Source organism: Chrysochloris asiatica, unplaced genomic scaffold (genome assembly GCF_000296735.1).
Source record: "Chrysochloris asiatica unplaced genomic scaffold, ChrAsi1.0 scaffold00025, whole genome shotgun sequence".
Taxonomy (NCBI): domain Eukaryota; kingdom Metazoa; phylum Chordata; class Mammalia; order Afrosoricida; family Chrysochloridae; genus Chrysochloris; species Chrysochloris asiatica.
The window spans coordinates 20,445,492-20,466,155 of NW_006408543.1; the positions used below are offsets into that span (position 1 = coordinate 20,445,492).

At 44.2% G+C, this 20,664-nt stretch overlaps 1 protein-coding gene across 2 annotated transcripts in view; it reads left to right on the forward strand.

Annotated features, from left to right (window-relative positions):
* Positions 1–20,664, forward strand: part of FOXN3 (forkhead box N3) — a 523,145-nt gene that overhangs the window by 380,824 nt on the left and 121,657 nt on the right. For both annotated transcript variants that reach the window (XM_006839582.1, XM_006839583.1), the window contains exon 4: positions 1,423–1,487. In XM_006839582.1, coding sequence (XP_006839645.1) covers positions 1,423–1,487 — 65 coding nt within the window. The remainder of the gene's footprint in view (positions 1–1,422; positions 1,488–20,664) is intronic.

Genomic DNA, 20,664 nt, shown 5'->3' on the forward strand with positions numbered 1-20,664 from the left:
CATGCATATGAGGTTATTGAAAATACCATGGCTTGGGTCAGACGCACCTTAGTCCTCAAGCTGGCATCCTTAATGAACAGCAGAGACATTAAGTTTAGTTGGGTCCCAAACAGAGAGAGTTATAAAGGTTTGTTTACACCTAGGTGTGGAGTATATGTTTGCTAGCACATTTGACACTCTTTTGACATTTCATGGAATGTTATGTGATAGGCTCTTTTGTTCATGGCTGCACTCTTCTTCCCCAGTCATGTAACACATCCTTTGTATGTGCTGTGCTGTTTGTACCTCTGGTCAACAGAACGTTTTCGCTGGCATTTCTCCTTCCTGTTGACATCATTGTGGTCCTACAGTATCAGGAAGCCTCGCTGACTAGTAGAGCACCATTGTACAAGCCTTCAGATGTCTCACTCCTTGTGTGTGCGCATGCCCATGCACACATGCCGAACTTCGAAATATACTATCTCAGACCAGCTTTTTATCCTTGAAGCTGATTGACGATACATTAACCAAGATCATTTGCCACGTACTCTTTTGGTGAAAGTAATTTATACTGACTCTCGAATCGAGTATAGTAACATTTCTGTCGAAGCGCCTTGACTTCCGATCATTCATCTTAACTGAGCCTTGATTTCGAATGGCCTACTTTTCACTCTAAGGATATTTTACTAAGACTGGTTGGGTTATAAAGTTTTTCGCTGGGTGTCTTAAAACAGTGAAACTGCTTCTCTGGAAATGCAGTGAGTACCTCTGTGACATATTGATTGTTGGTATTTTCATGCTTCTCCTGTTACCAGACTGTGGGTGGTAACACCTCTGCAAAATGTTTTATAGGGGATGGAAGGCAACATTTTAAACTAAGAAATTGGAAACAGGATTAGAAATAAGAGGCTGCAGAGCAGGAGGAAGCCATGCAAGGTCATTTCTGTATATTAAGGGCCCAGTGGTTGAAAAGGCTTACGAAAGCAAATTTGCATTTGTAATGGACAAGTGGCACTAAGAATTGTTGACAAATCCCTTTGATCTCGGGGTGGATGAGCAGGGATTCTTTTACATAGAAATTCATAAAATGATTAGCATGTTGCCAGATACTCTGGATTTCCGAACTCTGATGGCATTGAGCCGTGTGAGTTTGCCATTTGGTTTTGTTTCCCTGAAGGATGAGTTCAGGGCCCGGGAGAGAGGGCAGGTTGAGGATGTTGTAGATGAAGAGTCCACACATGGACAGCGTCTGCACTGTTCAGCGCTAAGCCTGTTTGTCATAAAAGCAGCCTCTCGGTGTTTAAAGATGTAATTTCAGAGAGTCTGAATAACATCTACCTGGGGAAATACTTTGAGGTCACTGTGAGCGGATGCGTTTAGAGAAGGGTGGATGTGTAGGTCATTGTGAACGATGGACTTATGCTGGTTTCTGTTCTGTTTCAGCACATCAGGTCCACCCATCTGGCCAGGCAGCACCTTCTTCAAGAGAAACGGAGCCCTTCTGCAAGGTAGGTCTCAGCAGCATCTCCCATCTTCCCACTGCTTGTCAGGTTAGCAAGAGGCACGCTGTGGAGAAGTCACTGTTTGGGTGTGTTGGGCCAGCTCTGTTCATTTCTGCTTAGTCAAGTCTCCTGGTAGCTGTGGAACAATTAGCCTGCAACTGGACTTCTGGGGACAGCGTCTTTGGTCTGTTGCAACTGGTATCATATTCTGGCAGTATGTGACTGCTTGGTGAAATTAGGATTATGTAGCAGGTACATCAGTGGCTTGATCAAAGCAAGCACCTTTACACATTTCCAATGCGCGGGCAACAAGGAATGTCTTGGGTATCAGGCACTCGTCTTGTTGTAGAGGTACACTGTTTTATAATGGCTGCTTGTGCCGAGAAGGGTGGTTATGATTTATTCTTAAAAAGGAGACACTTCCTGTTGCTTGGTCCATCCTCAGCTGCCTTGCACAATTTCCCAAGTATTCAAGGAATAAAAACTTATGTCTGCTTTAAAACCAGGAAACTTTGTTAAAGATGAACTCACTTAAAAATAGCAATGGGTCGCATTCTAAATGTTGATAGGATCAGCTGAGTTGGAAAAGCTGGCCTGGATGGGGGGACCCAAGAGCCTTTGGTTCTTAGTCCTTTTAGTCTCTGTTGATTGACTAGGCGTTGAGTGGTATGATTGGGCAATAGTGCATGGATTTGGTTGTAGTAGGAGCTTTAGAACTTTACTTATAGTGAGAGGTCTTCCTGCAATCTGGTTGGTTTATTGTTGTTAAGCTTCTTTGTCTTAAAAGGGCATACTGAGTACCAGGCATGTGTGTGAGGGATGTAAATTGGCTTCAAGACTAGTTCAAACAATCATAAGAGGTTTCATCATGTTGTTATTGTTTCATGTGGCTTGCAGTTGCATGTTGTTGTTAAATGCCGGCGAATTGGTTTCGACCCATAGTGATCCTGTCTAGGATTGCCGAAGAGCAGCTGGTGGGTTTGAACCACCAACCTTGCAGTTAGCAGTCCAGCGCTTATCCTACAGTAGCACACCAGAGCTCCATGCAATTGCATATTGTGCGCTAAACAGCCCATGAAATCTGGGAACTTAAAAGTTTTCCTTGCATTTTTGCTTAGCCTAGGTCAGGGGTGGGGAATGTCATTTGGTCTGGGTCTGCTAAAACAACCATAGTTCCACCCATCGCATTATTGTTATTGTTGTAAGTGCCATGGAGTCAGTTCCAACTCATAGCGACCCTATATATAGGGTTTCCGAGGAGTAGCTAGTGAGTTTGAACCACCGACCTTGTGGTTCAAACCTATCTTGCAGTCTAGTACCTTATCCCATAGCACCACACCAGGACTCCAGCCATTAAATTAATTGTTGTTATGTGCTGTCGAGTTGGTTTCGACCCATAGTGACCCTATACAGGGTTTCCAAGGAGGGGTTGGTTAGCTTGAACCGACGACTTTATGGTTCAAACGACTTTTCAGTCCAGCACATTAACCCACAGAGCCACACAAGGACTCCATCAAATTGTTATTGTTTTTAATTACATCAAATTAGGTGTGAGTTAATTAAATGTTTGACCAAGTATAGCTGGCTAATTTTTAAGTTGATAATTTTGTATGGTCTACCAATAATGTTATAAATTTTGGCAGAAAAACAATTCCCTACCCCTGGTCTGCATGATAGCTGGGTCATTTGATCACGTTTGAATCCTAAATTTGAATGAGCACAATAGATATCTTAAATGTTTAAGAAAATGAAGGGACTCATTCGACTCTCAAAAAATAATGAAAAAAAAAGATTTTGTTCTCCCTTCAGATAGTGTAAATAGGAACCAATTATGATGAGACTCTGGCTGTTTCATGTGACTTTCCAAGTTACAAATATCTTTTGTAGTAATGATGTGACTACCATTTCTGTGTGGATTCTTTTCAGAAAAGTGATTTTGTTTTCTTAGAGCCTTTATTCAGGAAAAAATAGGTCCTATATTCATGAACTTGAACATTAGTCCACAAGCCTGTTCGTTTTGCTTGATGGTTTGTTTCTGCAGGGCTAGAGTATGTGTATATAGGGGGCTCGGGGGGTGGAGTAGCATCAATAAAGTTTCAGAAGTTGAGCAATTCCACTGTGAGATGGGCAGGAGGCTTTTGTCTCTTCCTGATTACCTTTAAAAACTCCCCTAATTATCCTAAGTGTTGAGAATTACGCTCTGACAGATTTCAGGTGCTCCTTGAACCCATATGTCATCACATACAGCCCATTTTGATTTTTGTACATTGGAAGACAAGAGGAACCTTGGTTGAACGTTTGGGAATGGGGACGAGGACTTCTTAAAATGCACCTCTTTCCGTGCTGTTTCTTCAATTACTGCATTTGTATAGATGATTCTTTTATTTTGATGAGACTTGTTTCAAATACAGGCAGTCCTCAGGTTACGAGGGTCCGGTATGCAGACAAGTCAAGCCTGCCCTTAAACGTCGTATAAATTTGTCCTCACTTTGAAAGGATTGAACCAAATCCTTTCTCAGAATAAACAAACCCCTTCTCAGAAAGCGATCACAATCACTTTCACTGTATATCATTGAAAAGGCTTCAAGCCTTTTCTTGCACTAAGTAAGGCTCTGTAAGACCCACCATATGCACCTGTCCTGATTTACATACAAATTTAGCTTCGAGGCACACGTTGGAATGGTAGGCATAGATGTCATTCATAACCTGGGACTGCCTGTAAGTGTATATTCCTCCTAATGAATACTTTTGAATTCCTCTGGTGTCTGTTAGTGGGTCATCAAGAAGTTCATATGCCTACAAGCAAGAGTATTACAGATAAAGATTGTTGTTGTTGAAGTTAAGTGCCGTTGAGTTGGTTGCAACCCATAGTGACTCTAGAGCAGCTGGTGGCTTGAGCCACCGACCTTGTGGTTGAAACCAATTTTGTGGTCCAGCACATTAGCCCACAGTGCCATGCCAGGGCAAATAAAGATTTGGTGTATAAAGAATGGATGGCCCATTTATGCCAGTGAAATTTTGGGGGTTAGAATAAAGTAAAAGAAAATATACACTAACCAGTGCTCATTTTCTCCTCTTTATACTTTGCATTTTCAAACTGAGGATGCATTCATTCTTTTTGTTTCTAGAAAGAGGAGGGAATATTCTAGGTAATCAGACAAGGGAAGGACACTCTGTTATTAGGTTCCAGCCACAGAGACTGTGGTTGAGGGCAAGCACAGGGCACCAATCCCAAAATAACCCAGTTCCTGAAACTTGGTCATGTGGGATGATGCAGGATGCTGCAGCTAGGGACGGACGGGCAGAGGTCCAACCTGACCTGAGCTCTAGGGGTTAGGAGCAAACCTGCTGCATGGACTGACCCTAGGGGTTGAAACTTAAAGAAGGCAGGAGCGGGCAGTCAGAGCCGCAGCATCTGTCTAGAAGAAGGAGACTTACTTGCATCTGGACAGTGAGAATATATAATCTGTCACTTGTTGGGAGGTTGAACATTTACACAGGATCTTAAACAATCAGTCGTTATCTAAGAAGAAGAAGCAACAGAGCCCATAGACTTGAGAGACCAGGATCCCAGAGAGCGCAGTGGCTGGGACAGCAATTGGGTAGATGTGGACATGACTTATTCAGAAACACTTTTGAATAGCAGTTCACGTGCCCGATGACATGAAGTAAGACAGTACCCAGGAGGAAGTGATGAGAGTCAGAACCAGGGACAAGTGGGCCAATGTGGTGGAGCTGTTACCATGGGAACCAGTTTATGTTGTCTAATGGTTGTTTGGTTTCTAAGCTGCTGGACAGGCACATAGGCCATTTCTTTTTCCCAGTACGAAACCAATTGCAACAATTAACTGGAGGTACTCCAAGTCCTCGCAGGCCCCAAGAGCGTGGCCTCTGCATTTTCATCCTTGTAGAACTCACTGGTGAGAGGGGCTGTTGAATCGCCTCTCAGTTTTGAGGATAATGGGGGCAATTTGGTCGTTTCATCAATTTGCAGTATTTATTCTCAGTGCCATTTAGGCTGCTAGAGACCGTTGGAGTGTTTGTTCAGTTTCAGTAGACTAGCGATCACTTCAGTACTCATACAATACAAACCTAGCAGAGTGCCAGAAGGGGACAAGGCCATCACTTGTCAGGGGCACAGAACAGGCCCGGATAGAAGAGTGGGGCTTACTCCGATCTCTGCTTGCGTCCCCCGACAGGTGTTCCCAGCTGTCCCCTCTGTGGTCTCTCTGTCTCCAAAGTACAGCTTTTAATAATGTAATACTTTAATTGAGGAGCTTTGGTAGTACAGTGGGATAAATGGTGGACTGCTGACCGCAAGGTCAGGGGTACAAACCCTCCCAGGGCTCTGCAGAAGAAAGAGGTGACTCACTCCTTGCTGCTGTAAAGATTTATAGACTCAGAAACCCCGTGAACAACTCTACTTCCTCTAAAAGGCTGCTATGAGTCAGAATTGACTCAGGACCATGGGTTTGGCCTGGTGGTGCAATGGGTTAAGCACTGGGCTGCTAACTAAGCATTGGCTGGCGGTTCGAACCCACTGGCAGCTCTGAGGGAAACAGACGAAGCTGTCTGTTCCCGTAAACACTGACAGCCTTGAAAATCCTCCAGAGCAGTTCTCCTCTGTCCTATAGGTTGCTCTATGAGTCAGCATTTGCTTTAATTTAATTAGTTTAATAATGTCTCTGATTTCTGCACTGAAAAACAGTGTAGGGTTTCATTTTCCCTTTTCCAAACTCCCTATCCCACCTTTGTCATTCCACATACCCACTAAACTTTGAACTCGGTTACCTCTTTTAAACATCACCCTAGAGTGAGTTACTTTAATGAGCAAATCTCTGATTCATAATTAAATATGTTCCTCACCCCTGGCCTGACCCTTCCCAAGTGGAAATGCCGCACCTCTGCTCCTGTGAGCTTCCTGCCTTCTATTAAAAGTTACTCGGAGGTACCGCTGAACTTGCCCTCCACGCCTGCTCAGATCTTGCAGGCCCATGATCCCACGAGGGGTTGTCTTCAAGAGAAACTGCTGCCTTTACAACTCCACCATGGTAACCACCCAGCTCCCAAATTTCTAGCTCTTCCTCTGAGCAGACATTCCTGGGCCCACCTGCACCACCCCACCTGTAAGCCCCAAACCAGTGGCCGGCAGGTATATTCCAACTCATGTGTCTAAATAGAGCTGGACTCTAGAAGGTTCTCAACAGCTCTTTTTATGGAAGTAGATCGCCAGCCCTTTCTTCCTAAGTGCTTTTGGAAGACTCTAACTGGTAGGCAAGCACTTAACTGTTTGCACCACCCCGGGACTCTCACCCACCAGTTGTTGTTGTTGTTAAGTGCCGTCGAGTCGGCACCCACCAGTAAGCTTTTATATTTTATACAGGTCGATGTGGCAGCCATGGGCTTAGAACGAGAGTTCCCCAGGTCTCCCTTCTTTTACTATGTTCAGCCCCTCCTTGAGTCAGACCACATGCCCGGGGCTCTTCTTCCCGTTCTTTCTCTTACCACTGCCGGCAGCTCTGACACAACTGCTGGGTAAGACAGACCTTCCCAATGACCGACTAGACACCCCACTACATCCTTCCTAACCTTCTTTCCTGCCTACCTTTTTTCCTGTCACTCTAATATGTTGTTGTTGTTGTTGTTATGTGCCATGGAGTCGGGTCCGACTCATAGCAACCCTGTACAGAGTTTCCAAGGCTGTAAATCTTTATGGGAGCAGAAAGCCTCATCTTTCTCCCGTGGAACAGCTGGTGGTTTCGAACTGCTGACCTTGTGGTTCACAGTCCGATTCGTAACCACTACGCTACCAGAGCTCCTCAATCTAATATGGACCACTAATTATTATGAAGTCTGTTTCCATAGATTGCAGCAGTGGAATGAAAATAAATTCTCTAACATGCATAAGAGATTTTTATGTCTGTTCGCATCTTGGCAACCCACTAGACTAGCTAATGGCATGGAAAGAAATCCTTAAAGACATTTTCAGGGCACAGAGCAGGGGTTGTACTGTGATGGGCCTTGGAAACCAATTGGTCAAAATTATTCAGTGCAGTGTGTGTTGGTCCTACATGCTCAGAAACACGTTCCTGTCGGGCACGCTTATAGATAAGATCAGCTCTGGATTGTGAATCATAAGGTCGGCAGTTCAAACCCGCCAGTTGCTCCAAGGGAGAAAGCTCTGAGGCTTTCTGTTCCTGTAAAGATTTACAGCCTCGGAAACGTGATACAGGGTCTGTGGGAATCAACTCAGTGGTGATGGGTTTGGTTTATGAACTTTAGATGATTTGCTTTAGGAAAGTTTCCCAAGTTTTAGGTTAGCTTCACAGACCTTTCCACTCCCCATAGCCCTTTCTGCCCTCCCATACTGCTGGTCAGTATTTTTACTATTGAAGTGTACTAGATTCTTCATTTTGGTTGTGTTTATACCTTGAAAGGCTCAAGACCACTCACTCAGTATGTCAGAACCAAATTCTAGCAGCCGGAGGAGCACTGGAGTAAGGATCAAGGATCAAGGTGTCCCAACCAATCCTGCCACAGAACAAACTTTGTGACCCCGGTCAAGCCACCTGCCATTTCTGGGGCTTCTTTCTCTTGCCTGTAATTGAAGTTGTGGGCCTCATGGATGGCCAAGGGGCTTCCTGTGGAGTGCTAGCACAGACCCAGTCTAGTGTTGTTGTTAGGTGCCATCGAGTCCGTACTGACCCATAGTGACTTTATGCACAGCAGAGTGAAACACTGCCCGATCCTGGGCCAACCTCACTACAGTTGCCACTCTTGAGTCCATCGATGCTGCCACTTGGCCAGTCCATCTCGTTGGGGGTCTTCCTCTTTTTCTCTGACCCTCCACCTTACCCAACATGATACATTCTCCAGTGACTGGTCCCTCCTGACAATATATCCAAAGTTTGAGAGACGAAGTTTGGCCATCTTGGCCTCCAAAGAGCACTCTGGCTGCACTTCTTCCAGACTGATCTATTGGTTCTTTTGGCAGCCCATGGCACTTTCAATATTCTCCTACAACACCGTAACTCAAAAGCATCAATTCTTCTGTGGTCTTCCTTCATTATTCACTGTCCAGCTTTAACATGCATATGAGGTTATTGAAAATACCATGGCTTGGATCAGGCGCACCTTAGTCCTCAAGCTGGCATCTTTGCTCTTCAACACTTTAAAAAGGTCTTGTGCAGCAGATTTGCCTAATGCAATACGTCGTTTGAATTCTTGACTGCTGCTTCCGTGAATGTTGATAGTTGGTCCAAGAAGAATGAAGACCTTGACAACTTCAATCTTTTCTCCATTGATAAGAATGTTGTTTATTGGTCCAGTGGTGAGGATTTTCGTTTTCTTGACATTGCGATGCAATCCATACCGAAGGCTGTGCTCTTTGATCTTCATCAGTAAATGTTTTAAGTCCTCTTCACTTTCAGCAAGCAATGTTGTATTACCACCACTTGTCTGTCAGTTTGTCGTACTGTGGTGGCTTGTGAGTTGCTATGATTTTGAAAGCTATGCCACCGGTATTTTAAATACCAGCAGGGTCACCCATGGTGGACAGGTTTCAGATGAGCTTCCAGACGAAGACAGACTAGGAAGAAGGAGTGACGAACTACTTCCGAATATTTTGTCACTGAAAACCTTTTGAATAGCCAAGGACCCAGTCTAGTAACACTCCTGAAACAGGGCAACACAGAAGTTGAGGCTTAGTTCTTAATTCAGTGGAAAAAGAGGGCCTCCTTCAACCAGCTGCATCTGCAGAGGGTCCAAGGAGAGAAAAGAGAATCTGGTTTCCAAGCCAAGCCTGCCCTCAGATCCTAGGAGCTTAGGGATGCAGTCGTATGTTTCATTCTCTGTGCAACTTGGACTTGGCGTCTTGGACAACATGGTTTTAAGCTCTCTGCAGGGGCAATAATATCACCTATCCTATACTGGGTCACTGTGGGTCATAATTGACTCGAGGGCACTTAACAACAACATCCACAGGGTGGTTCTGAAGATTCAATGAATTCCTGTTAGAAAAACATGAAGAGCAGTTGGCTCTGATTAACATTAGACAAAACTGAATCTTAGGAAAATAGGGCTGAGAAACCACTGCTGCTAAAACCTCCCTTGGAATGGGCTCTGCGCAGTGGGTTTGGTTTTTCTCTACCTAAGGCCCCTGGGTCACGGGTTTTATAGGGCTTACCCTGCCCTCCCCACCTGTTTTCCTTGCCATTCAACTGGAACTTGGAGCCGGAGGGCTCTGACTTCTTCCATTGAATCTGCTCCACAAGCTGATTTTTTGGGTTGGTTTTTTGTGGGTCCATTTTGCAAACGAGGGCATCCACCTAATGCACCAATCTCCTGACTTATGCTCTCAGGCATACCCAGTCCAAAAAAAAAAAAATGTATTAGTAGTAATAGAAGAGGGGGGTTGAGTGAAACCTCTACTTTTTCTCTCCAAATCCTAATTACCTTCTGTCCTGTTTTGGCCTGGGAGCCCTTTGATTTCAAGATGGGGCCCTTTTCTCTTGGCTTTCCTTGTCTTATTGTTCCGCATTTGTAAAGATTTCCATGTAACTACAGTAAGACGTGCAGTAAGCTTTTCTACTTAGAACCAGAGTGACTTTAAAAGTCTGTCCAATCCTTCAAGCTTTCTATGGTCACTAACTCAGAGCTCGTGTTCCCGAGTCAGTTTAAACATGGAAGCAAATGCAATTGTGAAAGAAGACGTTGGTCATTGGGTCCTGACTGATGGTGAACCCATGCACAACAGAATGACGCGCTGCCCGGGAAGCACAACTGAACATTGTCCGATAACTGCACAGGGTGATCAATCCTGTATTCTAGAAGACACTCCGAATACACCATGGCTGCAGGAGCAGGCTACGTTCTGTTCTGTCGTAAATGTGGTCTCTGTCGTAAACGGGGTCTCTGTTGTAAATGGGGTCCCCTTGAGTTGGAGCCAAGTCAATGGCAGTTAACAGCAGCACCCCTTAACAAAATGAGTATTTTATTTATGAATTTAACTGAATTTTCTGCTGGAATATATGGAGACGGAGTCCTGGTGTGGTGCTGTAGAATAAGCCATGGACTGCTAAACCGTTAGGTCAGCAGTTCAAACCTACCAGCTGCTCCTCAGAAACCCTATATACAGGGTCACTATGAGTTGGAACCAACTTGACGGCACTTAACAACAGCATGTATATAGAGAAGGAGCTGTTTTAATGGAGAGGGTTACACGTTGGACTGCGTCAGCAGTTCAAATCCACCAGCTGCTCCCTGGGAGAGAAAGGGAAAGCTTTCTGCTATGGTAAAGCTTGACAGTCTGGGAAACTCTATACAGGTTAGCTATGAGTCAGATGCGATTCATGGCACACCACCACCACCACCACCACCACCACCACCAAATTTAACACCAGTCATAATTTCTCAATAGGAAGATTTCTTTAGAGTGCAATTTTTGGAGCATTTAAAATGTTTTTTCCAGTCTATTAAATGATGTCACCTCGATTATTCAATATGAAAATTAAAGCACCTTGGATCTTACTATACTGCAGAGCTAACTCTTATCAAATGTCCCATTCTTAAACTCCTGTTGGAAAACCCTTTCCCCTTGAAGTTCTGTTTAACCATGCATGGATGGAAGTCTAGAAATATTTTGATATAACTGTCACCAGACTTATGATGAAGAATTTGTTAGAAGTTTCTTTTGAGGGAGCTGTGCACTTGACAGTTTCAGAAGTGAACTTGAGAGTCTCCACCTGTAAACTGTAGGAGGTCAAGTTCGTGTTCATCTTTGGTTCCCTTGATGACCCATGTTGAGGTTGAGCCTCCGGGTAGGACCCGCTGCAGAGCCCTTGGTAGAACTGGCAGTTGGTGTGCACAAGTGGGTGCCTGTGACCCAGGCAGCCATTCTTTTCTAAGTGTCCATATTGAGCCTCCAAGAGGAATTCTGTCCGCATACCAGTGGCCTGCTTCTCTGGCTTCTCATTCACCCACGTCTCCGGTCACTTTTGTAAACGGTGGCACACAACCATAGAAACCACCTTAGCTTAGAAACCAGGTGAGTCCATTCCCTGTCATTCTGCAGACTACCTAAGTGCTGAATGACCCTGGAAAAGTTAAAGTAAACCTGTTTGGGCTACTTTAAAGGAAAACGGAACAGAAAACCCGTCTTGCAAGATTGCCGTATTGTGAGGATGAGGTGATAAAGACCCACGTAGAGTCCCTGGCCCATGCTAGATGCTTCAAGTGTAGACTCCTTGCTCCTGCCTTCACCCCAAGGTGGGCAGCGCGACTTGGAGACAGGAGTATGAACGTTGGAGCTGGCCAATCTTGTGTTCAGACACCAACTTCTGCCAGCCACCTGCTGTGCGACCTCAAGTAACCGAGCTGTTCCATCTAAGCATCTGCCAAGTAGCCACTAGTACCTGCATGGGATTGTTGTGAACCTTAGGTAACCTATATATAGGACCTATGTACAGGATTTAGCATGGAGCCTGGTGGCTCATGGGTATTCAGTGACTAGAGTGCGTAAGATGAGGCGTTCTACTCCCGTAAAGATTTACAGCCTCGGAAACCCTGTACAGGGTCGCTATGGGTCGGATCCGACTCGATGGCACTTAACAACAACAACAACAACAGAGTGCGTAATGTTTGTGACAGCATTTCTGCAGCAGCTTCCACTCCCTAAAATGTACAGAGCCTCCCACCCTCAAATAACAGCAACAGACGTAAACACAAGAACAGAACCCTTGTCCCCGGTTGAACTGAAGTTTTAGGAATGCTTCAGACTGTTTTCATTCCCTCAGAAGCTCCTGATAAAATACGGTAAAGACCCATGGGAGGAGTTGAACGTGAGTCCCTACCTGCTGTTTTCACTGATGCTTTAGTATGACTAAGATCCTGTAACACGGAGCACCACCGCTACCACAGCTCCATATCACCACCACCATCACTCATACCATGACCACTACCACCACCTCCACCATCACCATCTCCACCACCACCACCTCTACCACCATCACCACCACTATCACTCATCTCCAGCATCACCATCTCCACCACCATCACCGCCATCTCCACCACCACTCATACCATTACCACCACCACTGCTACCACCACCTCTACCACCATCACTCATCTCCAGCATCACCATATCCTCCACCCTCACCATCTCCACAACCACCATTTCCAGCATCACAATCTCCACCTCCATCGCTACCACCACCATCACTCATCTCCAGCATCACCATCTCTACCTCCACCTCACCATCTTTACCACCATCACCATCTCTACTACCTTTCTCTCACCACGTCTTTCCATCTTCAGTTCCAGCTATAACCGCTGCACTCCTGGCTCTCCTGACCACTGTGAGCTGTGATCACATGATACAGTACTTAACATTCCAGGACCAAGTTTCCTTTGTTTGCCACTATGGGCTGTTAGTTCTTCACCCTTCCTTATCAGCCTGAATTTAAAAACATTAACCAGTGCTGTGTACTGAGCTGGGCAGTGGGAAGGTGATGTACATGCTTCCTTATTCCACCACTTGTCATGCAGCTTAGACAAGTGTCCTGTGCCAACATCTTCTCTCTGAATTAGGGACAGTACTGCTACTTAGTCCTTGTTTATTTGTTGTGAGGACTGAATGCAGTTGAATGTGTGAAGTCTTCAGACCACTACCTGGTGCCTAATAAGCATGGAATGAATTGTAGTGAGCATCCTCTTCCTCATCATCCGCATTAAATGAGTTAGGAAAACATTCAGCTGCAAGCTCAGAAAGTTCAGGGGGCTGTGACCTAAACATGTGAGTCTTTATTTTCCTCATATGCCTAATTTAATTATAATATTTCAGGTGTACCATCTATCCACCATCTAACTACCCTTCTCTCTTCCAAGTCAAACCTGCTCCCGACCACATTGATCAGAATCTCCTCATTGTGTTCTAGAACCTCTTTCTAACATTTCCCCATCATCTTTTCTGTTTGGAGTAAGGAAAGCTGCCTAAAAGGCAGATGGGGATTTTCTTGTCACCATCCTAGCGCCATGATATTTTTCCTTTGTGTTTCCAAATCACTGCCACACAATGCCAGCCTCATCTCTGTACTCACACTTTTCCTGTGCCTTTGCTGTGTGGGCTCATTGCCTTGTGAGCTTGGCTAACTGATTGCTTTGGCCACGGCTGTGACTATAACTGCACTTCCTTTGTCCGGGGGCGGGGGACTAAGGGACAGGTGCACAGTTGGCCATGCTCCGTGGTTCAGGGGGACAGATTTCAGAAACACAGCGGCAGTAACCTCTCACTGCACACGCAGCAGGCTCTCTGGAAGTCTTCCCTGGCTCCAGATTTCTTTTCCTTGGAATCTGAGCCCTTTTGCAATGCCACAAGTCACAAAGGCTGTGTGGTTATCCCTTCACTTGTGTTTCTCCCAGCGTGACTGTAAACTCTATGAGGTTGGAGGTCTTTTCATCATATCCCCAGCACAGAATATTGTTGTGTTTGTCTTCTGGGTAGGTTCAAACTGCATACCTTTTGGCTAGTAGTCTAGTGCTGGAATACTGTAGGAAATTAGTAACTCAACAAATCTGTCTTGGAAAAAGGACAGCCAGAATGCTCCTTAGAAGCCGGATGGTGAGATTTCATCTCTCATACTTTGGACATATTATCAAGAGGGACCACCTCCTGGAGGACATCATGCTTGGAAAAGCAGACAGAGAAAAAGAGGAAGACCCCTAACAAAATGGATTGGCACAGTGGCAGCAGCAGTGGGCTTAAACATAGCAAAAATTGTGAGCATAGTGTAGGACCGGACAGCTGTTTCATTCTGTTGTGCATAAGGTCACTATGAGTCAGAAGCTACTCGATGGCACCTAACAGCAACAACAAATAATTTGTGAAATCTGTGCGTATAATTCACGAATTGTCAAAGCATCTAAGTGTTCTAAAGCTGGGATTCTGAGCTCCACTTCGGCTGTTGAGGAAAGTTTGTAAAGATCCTAAGTATGGTTGCTAATCTGCTGTCATTGATGGTTGTACCTCATCATTCATTTCCAGTGGTGCAGATGTGGTTCAAGATGCATGTGGGGTTATTGAACATGGCTTGGGTCAGGGGCTCCTTAATCCTCAAGTTGATATCTTTGCTCTTCAACACTTTAAAAAGGTCTTGTGCAGTAGATTTGCCTAATTAGAAGAGGATAAAAATGTAGAACAAATCCAAATTCATCTAAAAGACCTGACTTTATTTACCCTTTCTGCAAACACAGCTATGAATGAGGCAGCACATACAGCAGGCAAAATGCTGGGAACTCCTCAGATTCTCTACAACATCTATAGGCAAAGAGTTGCTGGGCCTGGGGGGCTCAGGATCATACTCTCAAAAGACCCCATCATCAATTGGCATACCATAATCCACAAAGACTGTGTTATACGTCCTACTTGATGAGTAGCAACTAGCATCTTAAAAGCTTATGAGTGAGCATCTAAGGTGCAATTCTGGAACTCTCCATGTGCAGAAGAAAAGAAGAGTGATGAAGATACAAAGATGGGAACATGAGACATCAGGAATCAACTAGTCCAGTGGAACGTGGAGCATTCGTCACCAGGACTCTGAGACCAGAAGAACTAGAGGGCGCCCATCTGCCACTACCAACTACTCTGAAAGGGAGGGATCACATTAGAAGGTCCCAGGAAGAGTTGGAGAACATGTGGAACAAAACTCAAAGTGATTAAAAAGACCAGGCTTTTTACTGGTCAGAAAGAGACTGGAGGAACCTGAGAGTGTGACCCTTGACCACCCATCAGGTCTGGAACAGAACTCACCCTCCTGGCCCAATTTTCATCTAAGCAGTAGATAAGTATATAGTGGGGACAACAGCGCTAGGACAGTTTGCTCACCATGGAGTGGTGAATCATTCCAAACCAAAAGGGCAACAGTTACCTAAGGACTAAATTGAGAAGGGATGGGAAGGTGGGTGGAATGGATTTAAGAACCACAGGGAAGATAGGGGATAGATAACTCTTGTTACATGGAGGGGATTGCAATCATTGAGATGAAACAAAGTATAGGATTTGTTGAATGTAAAACTGATGACCTTGTCTATAAACCTTCACTCAATTCACAGTAAAGAGTTTTAAAAAAAATCCCTCCTCAGTCGTAACACACACTCACAAAAGAGCAGACTTACTAGGCTGATGGAGACTGGAGGAACCACTGAGACAATCACATTAAGACACTCTTTCAGTCTGCAGCTGAAGCCTCTCCGGTAGTCAACACTTAACGAAATAAAAATAGATGGTGTTGTTAGCTGTCGAGTCGGTTCTAACTCACAGTGTCCCTGTACAGGGCTTCTGAGAATGTAAATATTTATGGAGCAGAAAGCCTCTTCTTTCTCCTGAGGAGCTGGTGGATTTGAAGCTGCTAACCTTGTGATTTACAGCCCAGTAGCTCTGATAGCGTAGTGGTTACGAATGGGGCTGCGAACCTTAAGGTCAGCAGTTCGAAACTACCAGGCGCTCCGCGGGAGAAAGATGAGGCTTTCTACTCCCGTAAGGATTTACACCCTCGGAAACCCTGTACAGGGTCGCTATGGGCCGGAACCGACTCGACGGCACTTAACAACAACAACAACATTTATCCTACAGTGCCACCAATGCTCCACATAATAGATTGGCATAAACCCACCACTTGTCTGTCATTTCCTTGTGCTGTGATGCTGGAAGCTATGCCACTAGTACAATACCACCTGGGTCAACCACGTAGACAGGTTTCAGTGGAGCTTCCAGACTAAGTCAGACTAGGAAGGAAGGCGTTCTAGAAAAATTTGCATTGGGAAAAAGTGGCCAGTGAACACCTTCTGATTCCCAACGAACCATTGTCTGATACAGTGCTGGAGGTGAGGGCCTCAGGCTCTGATGGAAGACACTCAGAGTATGACTGGGGAAGAGCTGACTTCTCAAAGTAGAGTCCACTTTAATGATGTGGGTGAAGTAAAGCATCTGATACCTTCATTTGTGGATGGGGCACCACTCAAAATAAGTAGCAGCAGCTAGCTGCAAGCATCCATTAATAATCAGAAATTGGGATGTGTAAAGGAGCTCTGGTAGCGTAGTGGTTACGAATCGGGCTGCAAACCTTAAGGTCAGTGGTTCGAAACTACCAGCCGCTCCGCGGGAGAAAGATGAGGCTTTCTACTCCCGTAAAGATTTACACCCTCGGAAACCCTGTATAGGGTCGCTATGGGTCGGACCCGACTTGATGGCACTTAACAACAACAACAACACAGAGTGTAAAGGAAGGAAAATAGGAAGTTGCAAAAATGAAATGGAATGCATAAAGTTCAATACCCTAGGCATTAGTATGCTGAAATGAAATGGTATTGGCCATTTGGAATCAGACACCAATGGTCTGCTATGCCAGGAATAACAAATTGAAGAGGAATGTTGTCATATTCTCCATGAAAAAAAATATTCAAGATCTATCCTGAAGTAGGTCTCGCTCACTAGTAGGATGACATCTCTACAACTACAAGGAAGACCAGTAAATATGACTATTATTCACAGTTATGCACCAACCACTAACGCCAAAGATTAGGAAATTGAAGATTTTGACCAGCTGAAGTTGATCAAACATGTAATCAAGATGCATTGGTAATTACTGATGATTGGAATGTGAAATATGGAAGCGAAGAAGGATCAGTAGTTGGGAAAGATGACCTTGGTGAGGAAAAAAAACTACAAAGATTGCATGATAGAATTTTGCTAGAGCAACAACTTAGTCATTTCATACACCCTTTCTTAACAATGTAAATGCTAATTATACATGTACTCCTCACAGGATGGAAAGCATAGGAATCCATTTTAATACATCTATAGAAAGAAGGAATGGTGAAGCTTAGTATCTTCAGTCAGAACAAGACCAGGAGCAAACTGAGGAATAGGCCATCATTTGCTCATATGCAAGTTCAAGTTGAAGCTGAAGAAATTTAAGAACAAGTCCAGGAGAGCCAAAGTACAGCCTTGAGTTTGTCTTACCTGAATTTAGAGACCTTCTCAGGAACAAATTGGATGCATTGAACGTTCAAGACTGAAGCTCAGACACATTCTGGACATCATACATGAAGAAAGCAAAAAAAAAAAAAAAAGTTAAGAAAGAAAAGACTCTTAAACTAGCTAAAGCAAATGGAAGAAATGGTGAAGTATAAGAGCTGAACAGATTTCCATGAACCACTTCAGAAGACAGAGTCAAGTATTACAATGAAATGTACAAAGATGTGGAGTTTAGAAAACCAAAAGGAAAGAACACACTCAGCATTTATCAAGTTGAAAGAGCTGGAGAAAAGATTGAAGTCATGAGTTGCAATATTAAAGGATTCTACAGACAAAATATTGAACAATGTAAGAAGCATCAGAAGAAACCTGAGTCACTGTGTACCACATAGAATTAGTCAGCATTCAACTATTCAAGAGGTAGGATGTGATCAAGAACCAATAGTATTGAAGAATAGAGACTAGAAGAAACAAAAGGTTCTCTTAGAATGCTGGCAGAATTCTGTTTGTTCACAAGGATGCTGATTTCATGGGTAGATTATGAAAATCAGTGTGGATTGATGTGGCCTTTGCTATACGAGTATATATGTTACTTTAGTAAAACAGTTAAGAAATTGCTAGGAAAGAACAGTTTCATTACGTACATTTACTGAACCTCAGAATTCTTACATGATTAAAACATAGGATTCTCATAGATTTTATTAAATCAATGAGGTAACTTCAAGCTGGGTGAAATACAATGTAACAAGAATCGCTTCCAGAATTGTAGCGTGTTTTATTATGGGCCTCTGAATTTACTTGTTATTGCTATTGTTAATACAATATTTAGATTCCATTTTGAACATGCCAGCTGGCAAAGATTACTGAAATGTCAATCTCTCCCAAGAGTGTTTTTTGTTATTTTTGTTTTTTCTTTTTCCCCTCACAAGTATTTCATAGCCATAGAGTTAGGTTCTCTAATGTAGGCTAAGAGGTAACTATAAGGGAATGCTGGTGTGAGTCCTGGTGTGGCGCTGTGGGTTAATGCATCAGACTGCAAAGCCGTTTGAACTCTAAAGTCAGCGGTTCAAGCTCACCAGCTGCTCCTCGGAAACCCTATACAGGATTGCTGTGGGTCCAAACTGACTCGACGGCACTTAACAACAACAACGGAAGTGAAATTAGGAAAAAAATGAAAACTCTTTAACAACAAACTTTGAGAAACAATACGTTTGTCAAAACATATTGGTAAATCCTAGAAACTTTAAAAGGCCCCTGGATGGCACAAACAGGTTGGTGGTTCAAATAAACCGAGGGGCACTGTGGGAAAAAGACATGTTCTAATTCTCTAAGATGACAGCCAACCACAGAAACTCAGTGGAGCAGTTCTACTCTGACACACGTGGGATCACCATGTGTTAGAATCCAATCCAGAGCAGTGGGTTGGTCTGTCTTTGGGGGAAATGGTTTGCTCTTAAATCCTAACCAAAGGTTGACAGTTCGTATCCACTCAAGGGTACGTTAGAAGAACGGCCTGTAGGTTTACTTCTGTGTCGATTAAATCCGATAAGATCCTGTGGAACAGCTGTACCCTCTGACCTACGTGGAATTGCCATGAGTCAGCATTGAAGTGATGGCATTGGGTGTTTACTTAGACAAAAATGCTCTTCATTCCACCATAGTATCTAAGTAGATAGATATACTGGTGAACTCATTATTTAAATCTAGAAGCTTCCTAGCACGCTTTTTGCTAGCAAAACATTCTGGTTGAAAACGTTTGAGATTTCAAAGCCAGTAGGCCACACAGAGATGCTCAATCTCTAATGGAACTGGGAATTAGCAACATCTTTTGGAAGCGAAAGCACGTGTTAGTCATCATTTCCCCTAAAAGTGGACTTTGAAAAACATACCCTTCCTCCACCAAATTTGTCAAAATGATTAGATTTTCAGTTGTTAAGTGCCATCGAGTTGGTTCTGACTCACAGCGACCCTGTACAGGGTTGCTAAGGAGCAACTGGTGAGATTGAACCACTGACCTTGCAGTTCACACTTACCTTGTGACCCAGCTCCTTACTCCACAGCACCACAAGCTTGTCAGTTCACTGAACCATTTGCCATCTTCAACTCAACTGTAAGTATCCACATATTTTCTACCCACTGCCCTCCAGATGAGTCCCGTGTCACAGAGATTCCAAGACCATCAGCCTTTCTGGAAACAGTCTGACATACCATTTTTCCCCAATCTTTGTCCTGTGGACCGGTGGTAGGTTCAAATCACCAACCTTGTGGTTAGCAGCCATGCACTTGACCACGGTGTCACCAGAGTTCCTTTTCCAAATATTGTTGTTGTAAGTGCTGTAGAGCTGGTTCAGACGCATAAGATTTCCAGGGGGCAGCTAGTGGGTTTGAACTGCCAACCTTGTGGATAGCAGTCCATTGCTTAGCCTGTAGTCCCATATCAGGACTCTTGTTGGTGTTAAAAAGCAAAGATGTCAGTTTGAGGATGAAGGTGCACCTGACCAAAGCCATGGTCTTTTCAACCCCCTCATATGCTTGCAGATCGGATAATGACAAAGGAAGGTCAAGGGAAAAGTGTTGCCTTTGAATTAGGGTGCTAGTGAAGGCTGTTGAATGAATACACCGGGGACTCCAGAGGCAGGGACAGAAACTCCTTAGAAGTGAGGATGGCCAGACTGATAGTGAACATATTATCAGGAGGGACCAGTCACTGAGGGCCAATGAAAAAGATAAAGACCCACAAGAGGATGGACTTAATAGGGTGACTATGAGTCAGTACCGACTCCATGGCACCCTACAACAGCAACACAACACCAGTGGCACAAACACACTATAGGTTAACTGGGAGCAATGAGATCTTTGGTACTCTGCTGCTGTCCCCAGAATAGGGACTCCGGAGACACAGAACACAATTTAAAGCTTCTTTAGTGTTGCAGGAAAAGCCACTAAGCAAGTCTGTATTTTCTTATAAGACAAGAGAAGAGGGGCCAAAGACTACTTAAATGGAGAAAGCATCCTAAGACCCATCCAAGACACCAGCAGGAAGTACCTCCCATGACTTAGTTGTGGACCACGTGTGCACTTTCTTGCACCATCATCAGTATGAAACTAATGGAGCGCCCAGTATAGAGTATGCATTATATACAAGAGCAGAT